The 11,929-nt window shown below is 52.4% G+C and overlaps 1 protein-coding gene across 1 annotated transcript; it reads right to left on the reverse strand.

Annotated features, from left to right (window-relative positions):
* Nucleotides 1-6,211: 6,211 nt before the first annotated feature.
* Nucleotides 6,212-11,705, reverse strand: LOC148217403 (serine/threonine-protein kinase pim-1-like). The gene is made up of 5 exons (XM_088158605.1): nucleotides 11,691-11,705; nucleotides 11,599-11,649; nucleotides 11,038-11,404; nucleotides 10,221-10,400; nucleotides 6,212-6,225 (listed from the first exon to the last, which is right to left on the reverse strand). The coding sequence occupies exons 1-5, from the start codon at nucleotides 11,703-11,705 to the stop codon at nucleotides 6,212-6,214; spliced, it is 627 nt and encodes a 208-aa protein (XP_088014731.1).
* Nucleotides 11,706-11,929: the final 224 nt, after the last annotated feature.

The following is an 11,929-nucleotide window of genomic DNA, read 5'->3' on the forward strand; positions in this document are numbered from 1 at the left end:
AGCAACACGAGGGCCAGGAGGGCAGCGGGGCAGTGGAACGGGAGCAGCACTGGCAACACCAAGTGCTGCTGCTGCTGGGCCCAGCTGCTGTGCCAGCACTGATCTGCCCCAGCTCTGCACACTGACATTGCTGCTGCAGCTCCAGAGAAGGGAACAAAAGGGGAATTTCTCGTAAAAACTCTGTGGTGACATCCTTTATTTCCTTGGAAGCTATTGAGAGCACAGCTCCTCATTGACACAGTCTGTGTGTCATAGAAAAGGTGAACAGAAACAAAAACAGAAAAACACAAAAAATTACATTACTTAGTGGGCAATGTTAAAAAAGGAAAACAAAGGAAATAAAAGAACAAACCAACATCCAAACCAAAACAATCCAAACCAACAACTACAATGAAAGATTACTTATATTACAAATGATTTGCAGCAATTGGCCAGCAGTTTACTTTTTCTGAAATCGTCCAGTGATCAGTGTCCTCAGTGCAGCCTTGAGCTCCTGGTTCCTCAGGCTGTAGATGAGAGGATTCAGGGCTGGAGGCACCACTGAGTACAGAACTGACACTGCCAGATCCAGACATGGCGAGGACATGGAGCGGGGCTTCAGGTAGGCAAACACTGCAGTGCTGATAAACAGGGAAACCACGGCCAGGTGAGGGAGGCAGGTGGAAAAGGCTTTGTGACGTCCCTGCTCAGAGGGGATCCTCAGCACAGCCCTCAAGATCTGCACATAGGAAAAAACAATGAACACAAAACAGCCAAATACAAAATAGGCAGTAACCACAATGAGCACAAGTTCCCTGAGATAGGATTTGGAGCAGGAGAGCTTGAGGATGTGTGGGATTTCACAGAAGAACTGGCCCAGGGCATTGCCATGGCACAGGGGCAGGGAAAATGTATTGGCCGTGTGCAGCAGAGCATTGAAAAAGCCACTGGCCCAGGCAGCTGCTGCCATGTGGGCACAAGCTCTGCTGCCCAGGAGGGTCCCGTAGTGCAGGGGTTTGCAGATGGACACGTAGCGGTCGTAGCTCATGATGGTCAGGAGAGAAAACTCTGTGGAAATGAAAAAGACAAAGAAAAAGATCTGTGCAGCACATCCTTCATAGGAGATGTGTCTGGTGTCCCAGAGGGAACTGTGCATGGCTTTGGGGACAGTGGTGCAGATGGAGCCCAGGTCAGTGAGGGCCAGGTTGAGCAGGAAGAAGAACATGGGGGTGTGCAGGTGGTGGCCGCAGGCTACGGCGCTGATGATGAGGCCGTTGGCCAGGAGGGCAGCCAGGGAGATGGCCAGGAAGAGGCAGAAGTGCAGGAGCTGCAGCTGCCGCGTGTCTGCCAATGGCAGCAGGAGGAAGTGGCTGATGGAGCTGCTGTTGGACACTTGCTGTGTCTTGGCATGGGGATCTGTAAAAAACGTAATCATGGAATAGTTTGGTTTGGAGAGGACTTTAAATAATCCAGCCCAGTTTGGTGGCACTTTGCCCCCACTGCCTGTCCAGGGCTCTGCTGCCTGGAGCTGTCCCTGCCAGCAGCTGCTTCTCTGTGCCCAGGGCTGGGCCCTGCCAGTGCTGCCAGAGCCCAGCCCAGCCCTGGGGGCTCAGCTCTGCCCTGCACACCCCTCCCAGAATAGGACACTGCCCAGGGCCAGCTGTACCTCTGCAGTCTGTGTTGGCAACGTCACAGCAACCCTGAGGAGAATGGAAAAGTGACATTGATGCTGCCTGTGACCTTGTGCTAATTTCTGTAACTGACTGCTTTATTAAGATCTGAGAAATAATTTTCTTATTTCTCTCTACCTGAACTGAGAGATAAATATCTATATGCAATTTCCCATCTAGGCAACCCAGAGCAGTAGACTAAAAAAGCAGAATTTTCCTTTTTATGCAGCTCCTGAATTGCTATGCTCCCTGTATAATCTACTTGGAAATGTTCAGCAGTTATATGTTATGCTAGGATGCAGTCCTCAACATTGCAGCATCCTCAACACACATGGAGAACTCTTCTAAGCCTTTCCAGCTGTGTCCTTCCACCCAGACCTTGTCCCCCAGTGCTGGGAGCAGCTCCCAGGGCTGGCTGAGAGCTGTCCCTGGCAGGCAGCAGAGTCCCTGCCCCAGCACAGCGCCCTGGGCTGCAGGACCCTGCTCTGCACGACAGCCCTGGGCACCCCTGGCTGCTCTACACAAGAGATCATCAGAGAATGTACTCACACAGTCTGCAGGCATTGGGATGTTGCAGCTTTAGGAGATCACTGCAGGAGCTGCAGCTGCATTGTCCTGCAGCCAGAGGCTTCCTGTGTCAAGGGCTGGGAGTGATTCTGCCTCAGTCACTTGTGAGCATCTTCCCAGCCCTGAGTGATTGAAGCTCTCTGTGCCTCTGTGCTGTGCCTGGGGTGGCTGCAGGCAGTGCCCCAGTCCTGCTGGGCTGGGAGAAGAGCTGCTCATGAAGAGAAATGTGTTTTTGAAGCTCTTCTTGGTTGCCAGGATCGCCTTCTGTGCCAGGAGCCCAGCCCAGCTCATCAGCACAGACACAGCACAAGGATTTTAATGACCCTCTCAGGAATTGGGGCTGAGTCTCTGAGCATCAGTCCCTGAGTGGGAGCTGAAGAAATCTCTCAAGAGCTCCAAGTCACAATCAAACTCCAAAGTTTCCTAAAGTTTTAATGGGTCCCACTGAGCGACATGACTGAGAAAGTGTCCCCAGGTTCCAGTTAGAGCAGGAAATTGGAGGCAGAGATGACAGGTAGGGACAAAGAGAAGCCAAGTCTTGGTGCCCTGGGGCACAGCAGGGTCTGTGCCACCAAGGGCTGGGAGGCGACACCTTGTCCTGCGCCACTGGGGCCTCCTGGCACAGCCCCAGCAAGGCTGGGCACTGTCACCCCTTGTCCTGCCCTCAGCATCCCCCCACATCCAAGTGGCCTCAGGGATCTGCTGGGACCAGTCCCTGGGGAGCCTTGGTCAGGAATGGCCCTGGGGGCTCCTTCATGCTCCCAGGAACTGCAGGTTTTTCAGAGGACTTTGGGTTTTGCTTTTGCCTTGCAATCTCTGAGAACTTTGTGCAATCATGGCCTCCAATTATCTGCTTTAATTAATCCCTTGAGAGCCTTTGTCAGTAGCAACACTTGATGGAGCTCAATAGTGCTTCAAGGTACTTCAGCTTTTTATGGTACTTTTCTTTTTCCTTTCTTCTCTGAGTCTCTGCAAAATTTTTGGGCAATCATGGCCTCCAATTCTCTCCTCCAAGGAGTCCATGAGGAGCCTGTGTTGGGGATGGACCTCAATGGGACCCATTAATGCTTTGAGACACTTTGGGTTTTTCTTCTGACTTGGACTCCTGGAAATGTTTGTGCAATCTCCTCTCAGGCCCTGAGGTTCAAGGGCTCAGCACCAAATGCACCACGGGGCTGATTGGGATCAAGCAAGTCCTGACAAACCATGGCTCTGCCTTGATTTCCCTCTGGTCTGGGGCAGCTCATTAGGAAAGTTTTCAAATCCAGTTATGGAGAATTCTTGGAAATATCTGTTCCTATTTCAGTGGATGCATTTTATTACTGTTCTCTTTAGACCAGGGGTGATTGCAGCATTCTGTGGTTGATATTGATCCAGGGTCTCTCCTCAGGTGGTCTGGCCTGCTCAGAGAAGCTCTGCCTGGAGATCTGACCCAGTGTGGACAACCTTGCTCCACATTCCCCAACCCCACCCTGTCTGTCCTCACTCACCTGGCACCTGCTTTGCTTGGAGAACTGGCTGCACTCAGGGAAACACAGAGTTTATTACTTTCCTTTTTCTGAAGTAATCAAAACTCTTGAGTTTCCCCATTACAAACACTCACACTCCTTAATTGTGTGCCAAGCCCATGTTGCCACCAAAGAGGTTTCTGTTCCCAAGGTAGAGCCATGCAAGAACTGGTTTAGACCTTTGGACTCCCTTGGTTCCACGAGGCCTTGTTGTGTCACCATGGACTCTTGGTTCTGTGAGGTTCTGTAGTGTCACAATGGATGTTTGGTTCCATGTGCCCCACAGTGTCACAGGGGTCTCCTTTTCCCTGTGGCACCCAGCAGCAAACCCCACTGGCAGGGCCAAATGCCTGGGAAGAAGGAGGAGGGGACATTTGGAGTGATGGTTTTTGTCTCCCCAGGGCACAGTGACGTGGGCTGGGGCCCTGCTGTCCTGGAGGTGGCTGAACACCGGCCTGCCCATGGAAGGGCTGAGAGACAACAACCTCTGTGCATGGAACTACAACAGCAGAGAGCTCAGGCTGAAGGCTGGGTTTAAAAGACTGTCAGCAGCACAGGAACCATCAATGTGAGAGGAAAGATGTGTGCTCATGTCTTTACAAATCACTTGGTGGGTGAAGTTGAAGCAAAAATCAAAGGATTAAGAGTTTAGCTGAGGGATAGAAGCTATACATACAATGATTAGAGAAGAAGCAATGTAGAAAGTGGCGACTCCATAGTCTAAGACAATAAATCACTTGCTTGGCTTTATTGTGTCAGGACGGGCTGTTGGGATATTGTTAAAGTGAAGGAACCATAACTGCACTTGGGCCCCGAAGCCAGCCAGAACCAGGTTGGGAGCTTGAACTATGGCCAAGGAGTGTGAGAGCCTGCCCACAAGACAAAGACGAAAAGTTGAAAGCGAGGAAGACTCCCTGACTTCATCATTAGGAGACCACTGACCCATTTCAACCACCCACCGACCCATCTGAAGGAAGGAACTGCACAAGTGTAAAAGGACTTTGAGCTCATTTTAATACAAAGTGGGGCTAAGTGAAGTTAGGTAATGCATATGTAGAGGCATGTTGGGTAATTATATGATTATGTAAGACTTTTGTGGATAAAAGAAGGCAAAAGTCTTGTGTACTTCACACATCCCTGTGGGAGATTCTTGGGCTACTGAAACGGCCAGAGAAGGCCCAGGCGATTTGGGTGACTCTTTAAAACTGCTGCCTGCTGCCTGCTGTGTTGAAAAGAGGTGAATACTTTGTCCCTTGATAAACAGATACCCTTCCCCGCAGTGATTTTGACTTTGGGATTCGGGTTGTGGGTGGGAATTCCTGGTTCTGGGGACGGTATTCCCTCTAACACTCGGTGTTCGGGTTTAACCAGTCCCTGCCACTGCTGTCATGGTGTAGTTTTAGATTTGGAATTGTGTATTTTAATACTGCCATCTTGTGACAAAAGTTACAATTGTAACAAACCGGTAATTCTGCCCTGGGTTTCCTGTGTTGTTGCTCGGGCTGTGTTGTTGGCTGCTCTGTACTTTGCTGATGGAAGTGGCTGCTGAAGCCCAAGCTGAAAGAGCCCGGCAGTTTAGGCAGCACTTTCTAGGGGGTTTTAGCTTGAGACAGGAGAGTTTTTGGATACAGAAAGGGACTGGACCATTTGAGGATGAAAGGACAGTGTAAGCCTGGCAAGACAAATTAAAGGAATTTCCCTCTTGCAGTGGTGTGTCTCTGACCCTTGGGAATTTAAGATATAAGGGGGTCATATTTGTGGACTGTCAGAGTTAGAATGTGGTGGTTTGAGCATATTTTAAATTGTGGCTAGAAGAATAGAAGGGATCCCCCTCCCTCAGTGATTTGGACTGGATCCATGGGAATTTGTGAATCCAGTCAACTATTGGATAGAAAAAGGAAAAGATCAGGTTCATCTGCAAGGAATATACAGAACCTCAGCAGGGAGATTGGTAGCTTTGGACTGGGAACAGCCTGCACAAGAGGGTCTGGTCATTCTAGAGAGAAGAGGAATAGCTTGTTTTTCCTGGTCTTTTCCTGGGGCTTCTAGCGGCTGGCACTCCACGTGGTTACTGATCCAGTATAGGACTTGTGAAAAACATTGGCATTGTTCCTCTGAGAGAAGGCAAGGACTCTGCCCTCAGTGTAAATCGAGGCATCCTAACCAAGCTGATTTTGAACCGAAGACTCTAAAGTTTGTGTGTGGAAAATCGTTGGATCCCAGGGACCTGGGGTTTTTCAGAATTCTGTACTTTCTGGCACTGCACCCCTGGAGAACACTGCTTTTGACCTGAGGCCTTGGAGAAGGCTTCTAATTTTGAGTGATGAAGTTAAAATCACGGGCATGTATTTAAATAGAAGTGTGTGCTTTCACACAGTGAAGGGTTTTAAATTTGAGGTTTTTATAATACAGTAATAGGTATGGGACAAGATGGAGGATTTTGGGTGGTGTCTCTTTTGCTTTACATCTTCCTTCTTCTTCATGGTTTCAGGTGGGAGTTTCTGGTTGGACAGGAGTGTCACACTGAGAGTCATGGGAAGTTAGATATTGGGTTAAAAGGATAAATAATATAGGTATTAATTCTATATAGGACTGTTTAGCTTTAGGAGACCTTGTAGCAGCTGGATCTGGCTCCATTTTGCTCACTTCTAGAAGGTGGCCAGAAGTGTTGCTGAACGCTCTGTATTTTTGATAAGATTTAATAAACAACCAAGCCCAAAGATGAGAAAATCTGTTTCCTTTCTATATTTTTTTTAATCTTGGCTCTGAGTGAAGGCAGAAGAGACTGAGACAAACAACTAATTAAGTGGTGCAAAACTACCACCACTGTTACAGGTCTTGATTTTCATCTCTATTCAGACTGCATTAGGAGGTGCTCAGGGTCAATATCAACTAGAGATTGTGAATATTAATCTAGAAACAGGAAAACAAAACTAAATAGGACAAAAACCACGCTGAATTAAAAAAAATAAATCTAGTACATTCTCTTTGAATACAGTTCTGAAATCTGCATATTTGACCACAGAATAATTTAATTCATTAAAATGAAATTATTCCCAGAGCCTTGTCTTGTTAGTGTGTTTTGAAATATTAATGAGCCTTTGTCACTGAATTCCTGAACGGAAGAGCTGAAGACTGAACAAGTCTCTGGAGAACTAAAATTCATCAGGGAACCTCCAAGTTGCTGAGGATCCATCCTCAGCAGAGCAGGAATGAACAGATTCCAGGGGTTTCCAGGCTGCTCAAGAGCTGTGAGCTCACGTGCAGGTTCAGGGGCTCCATGGGGACATCTGAGGGGTCTCTGGGCTCCTAAAGATCTGTTTGGTCACACTCAGTCACAGGGGATCCATGGGAACATCCATCTTTAATCTTCCTAAGGGTCGTGAGGTGACAGTCACAGGGCTCCACAGTGACAACAGAGGTGCCTCTGCCCTGCCAAGGAGCCAATTTGTCACAGGCAGTGGCAGGAGTGCAGTGGGGACATCCCTGTGCTCCTAAAGAACAGTGAGGGCACCGACACTCACAGGGGTTCCAGGGTGACACCCCAGGAGTGCCCAGGCTGCCAAAGAGCTGAGATGTCACAGACACTCACAGAGCTTCCAGGGTGACACCCCAGGAGTGCCCAGGCTGCCAAAGAGCCGGGATGTCACAGACACTCACAGGGGTTCCAGGGTGACACCCCAGGAGTGCCCAGGCTGCCAAAGGGCTGGGATGTCACAGACACTCACAGGGGATCCAGGGTGACACCCCAGGAGTGCCCAGGCTGCCAAAGAGCCGAGATGTCACAGACACTCACAGGGGTTCCTGTCATGGGCACAGTGGGAGCTTCACACAAAGTTTATTAGAGAAGCTCCTGTTGGGTCACGAGGTGCAGAAAGGACCCCCAACACCCCAATTACACCCCCAAGCTCCCCCAAACCAGGACCCCCAGGCTTTCTAAACTTCTTCTGTGAGAGGAGCCTGGGAATGCCTGGATCCAATCCCAGCCCCAGACTTTGTCAAGGATTTTTGTGTAAAGGATTATACAGGTGGAATTGAATCTTTGTACAACTTTGTCCCTCAATATTAAGGCTGGCAAACCAGAAGTATTTATATACATACAGATATGATTGATTATGATCATGAATAGACAAAAAGGTCTGAATCAGAATTATTTACTCCACGGTATAGGAGCTGTAATATCTATTTTAATATAGTGCACTAGAAAGTGATTTTGAAGTAATTGTATTAAAGCAGAAAAAAAAAAAAAAAGACCTTGCTGTTCTTCAGCCAATGACAGGATGTGTCCCTAAGCCTGGGGCTTGGTCTTCCTTGTGGTGAGGGGCATCAAGGAAGGCACCAGTGTGATGGAGACTGTGATGGGCTGAGAACTCACTGGGGGAAAGGAGGGAGCAGTTGTGAAGTCAAAGGCAGGTGGGGGGAGAACTGTTCAGAGAAGGGCTGAGCTGCAGCTTGAGCAAGCTGAAAAATGTCATTTGGGGTCATCCCAGTTGGATTTCAATTCAGAAGGTATGGAAAAAGTTTAATTTTGGGGGCGTGTCATGTTTTCCCCTGCAGGTGTACGCTCTGCAAACTTGAGCTGCATTGCAGAAATGCTCAAGCAAGTCTGTGCTGCAGGTCACACCATTTCTCCTTTGGCTGATTCCGGCCCGGTGCTGAGCTGCAGCTGAGCCCTGGCAGAGCCCAGAGCAGCCTCAGCATCCACAGAGCCCGGCTGCAAGGAGAGAAACCAGAAACCGCCCGTCAGCTGAAGGCTCCTGTCCCCCTTGTCCCAGCTCCCGCCGTGCCCAGGCCGTGCTGGCCGTGCCCAGAGCGGTGCCCAAAGCTGCCCATCATTGCTGCCTTGGGCACAGAGCAGGAGGGCAGGACTGTGCCCAGCCTGCAGCCAGCCATGGCACATCCAGCCCCTCAGCAGCTGCCACAGCAGGCTGCTCCTGTGCTCGCTGCCATCTCCCAAAAGCTCTTATCTCACCCTGCCAAGGAGACGGGGACCCGCCTCACGCCATCGCTGCCCGAAGAAAAGCTGGTCCCAAACGATGTCCTCAGCCTTCTCCAAGGACACGGCCCATCCACGCTGCAGCTGGGCCCAAGCACTTCCTGATCCACACTGGACACCACCTAGAACACTTCCTTTAGAGAAACAAATGACAAATGAATGAAAATAGATTACAGACAAAAAGGGGAGACACGAGAAAAGGTAAAAAATCTTATCTCTGTCAGGGGCTGGAGGAAGGCCCAACCTCTACATGCCAGGGAAAAACTCATGCAGGGGTGAGGGAAGCCCATGGTTTTTCCCTTTCCCCCTGCACTGCCCCCAAAAGTAATGGTGATCTCAAAGCAAGCAAGGGCAGTGGAGCAGCCCAAGGCCTTCCTTGCCTGCAAAGCAAAGCAGCCATGCACAGTTCTGCAGTCCCACCTCTGCTGCTGCCATGGGCTTTGTTTGTGTCAGGCTGGCTGCCCCAGCCCCAGCCCCAGCCCAGGGCACGGTGGGTGCTGGGGGCTGTTGGCAGGGCCAGGAGCCAACTCCCATTTTGTACCCAGCCCAGCCCATCCCCCCAGCCCTGCCAAAAAGCAGCTTGGCAGCCGACGGAAGAATCCGTTTTATCCTCCCCAGCAAAGGGGGAACCTTTGGTTCCCGGCCAAGCTGTGCAATGCCCAAATCTGGGAGCATCCCCCTGGGTCTGGACTCATCTGCAAATTTGCTGTAGCCTGGCTTTGAAGATGGTGCCAAAATCCAAGTCCATCATCTTCAGCTTGCCAGTGGCCAGGTGGAGGAAGAGGCTGTCATCCTTGATGTCTTCCTTGCTGTCCCCAGCAGCAGCAGCCCCACCTGGTACAGCTACTCCAGGGGCTCCTTCTCCTTCCCTGGGGGTGAGACCAGGCTGTCAGTGTTCTGCCCAGGGCCCCAGCTGCCAGTGAACCAGGACAAGCCAAACCAGCTCAGATGGGGGCCAACAGTGCTGGGCAGAGCAGCTCAGCTCCAGCACAAGGGCTGTGTGTTCCCATCTGATGACCCCCGTGCAGTGACACAGGCAGGACAAAAACGTCTGGGGTTCTTTGCTTCTGATTGCCAGGGCATGTGTGGAGCTGTAACTTACCAGGACCCTGCATGAAAGCGTGCCTGTGGCTCTCTCCCTTCTTCTATGGCAGATGAATATTCTGCATCCAAGGATCACTGATCAGATCTTCTAATGAGGGCCTTTCCCTGTCGAGCATGGATAAACACCTCCTGATCAGACCTTGGCACTCTGGGGAGAGAAACCAGGAACTGCTGGTCAGTTGGAGAAGTCTCCAGTCCGCTTTGCCCCACTCTTCCCATGCCCAGGCCATGCTGCATGTGCTCAGAGCTGGGCCTAAACCTTCCCATCAGTTCTTTGTTTTGGAGGAGAGCAGGACATGTGCCACCCCCTCAGCAGCTGCCAGAGCAGGATGCTCACGAGCCTGCTGCTGTCTCCCAGCACTGGTATTCCCCCTGTGCCCAGAGATGAGGATCCACCCTGAGAGAGCCATTGTGGCAGTGAGAGCTGATGGTCCCAGCTGATGTTCTGGCCCCTCCTGAAAGGGTGCTCCCCACAGACCATCTGGTGCAGCAGGATGCCCAGGGACCAGATGGTAGCTGGCTTGCCATAGTACCAGCCAAAGTGAGTCCATTCTGGGGGGCTGTAGGACAGGGTTCCTATGGAATACAGATGGAGTTCATTAGGGGGATGCTGCTGCTCCAGAGCCTGGCCCCAGCATCCCTGGGCATGTGGGGGCTGCCCCAGTGGCACAGGGTGTGACCCGCTGTCCTCTGGGCAGCACCTGGGACTTGTGTACAAACATGGGGTTGGAAAAGAAGCCACTGGTATTGGAAGAGGGCAGCGGAAGCCCTGGCAAGGCTTGACCATGACAAGGTAAAACCCACTCAATGGAGGGGAAAATCCATGCTTTCATCCTTCCTGCCTGAATGGCCCAAAAAACATCATGAGGCCATGGCAAACCAGGCGAGCTCAGCAGTCCAAGCCCTTTCTCACCTGCACACCAAACCGGCTGGTGCACAGGTTCTGGCCCCCCCTCTCTGCCACCCCCACCCACAAGTGATTCTGTCGGGCTGGGTGGCCCAGCCCCAGTCCTGGGCAGAGTGGCTGGCAAAGGCTGCCAGCAAGGCTGGAAGCCGGCCCCCCACTTGCCCCAACTCAAAAGCAACTCAATTGAAGGCTCAGTGCCATGACTGGCAGCAAAAGGGAGAATCCCCACTGCCACACCCAGGCTGGGCCCTGAGATGTTGGGCCAGGAGATGCCGGGACTGGGAGCACAGCCCTGCGTGGGCTCACCTGCAAAGTGAGGGTAGGCTGTGTCCTGCAGGCAGGTGCCACAGCCAAAGTCCATCAGTTTTGCCTGCCCGGTGGCCAGGTCAGCCAGGACATTCTGTGGTTTGATGTCCCTGTGCAGGACCCCGCAGCTGGTGCAGTGCCACACGGCCTCCAGCACCTGCCGGAACAGCTCCTGCATCACCTCCTCGGACAGGAGCCCCCGTGTCCGAATGAAATGCTGCAGGTCCTGACACTGCTCCGGGTGCTCCAGCACCATCACGATGTTGTTGGGGAGCTCAAGCCACTCCAGTAGCTGGAGGACACCAGAGAATTCAGTGGACACCTTGTCCAGCAGCACGATCTCCAGAGGTGCCCTGGTGCCGTCGGGCTGCTGGAGGACCACGATGCCGTCAGCGGGGCTGATGCTGTGCCAGGGGTCAGGAAGCCCTCATGCAGCCCGGGGCGCTCAGCTGGCCCCACGCCCGCTGTCCTTCGAGGGTCCTGGAGGCTTCCACTCTGCTGGTCCCCGGCTCATCCCGTCCCGGCACGTCCCGGCTTCTCCCGCTGGTTCCGTTCACTCACCAGCTCGCCCCAGTGCTGGACGCGATTCCGTGGCACCCTTTTGATGGCCACCTGCAAGCCAAGGGCAGCAGCGGGCTGAGCTCCCCGCCCACCCTGCCGAGCCCCATCCTCCTTCTCCTGCGCCCCCTCCTCCTGTGCCCCCGCCGGCCCCGCCGCTCCCCGGGCGCCGTCTGAGAGCCGCGTCGCCGCCCAGACGCTGCCGAAGCTCCAGCAGCGAACCCAGCCGGTTCTGCTCCTTCAGGCTCTGCTGCGCCTTCCCTGCCGGCGAGACGCGGCTGTCAGCGCTCGGCCCGGGGCCAGGAACGGCCCCCGAGCGCCCCTCAGCCGCCCG

This window comes from Sturnus vulgaris, unplaced genomic scaffold (genome assembly GCF_052056855.1).
Source record: "Sturnus vulgaris isolate bStuVul1 unplaced genomic scaffold, bStuVul1.hap1 Scaffold_84, whole genome shotgun sequence".
Classification (NCBI taxonomy): domain Eukaryota; kingdom Metazoa; phylum Chordata; class Aves; order Passeriformes; family Sturnidae; genus Sturnus; species Sturnus vulgaris.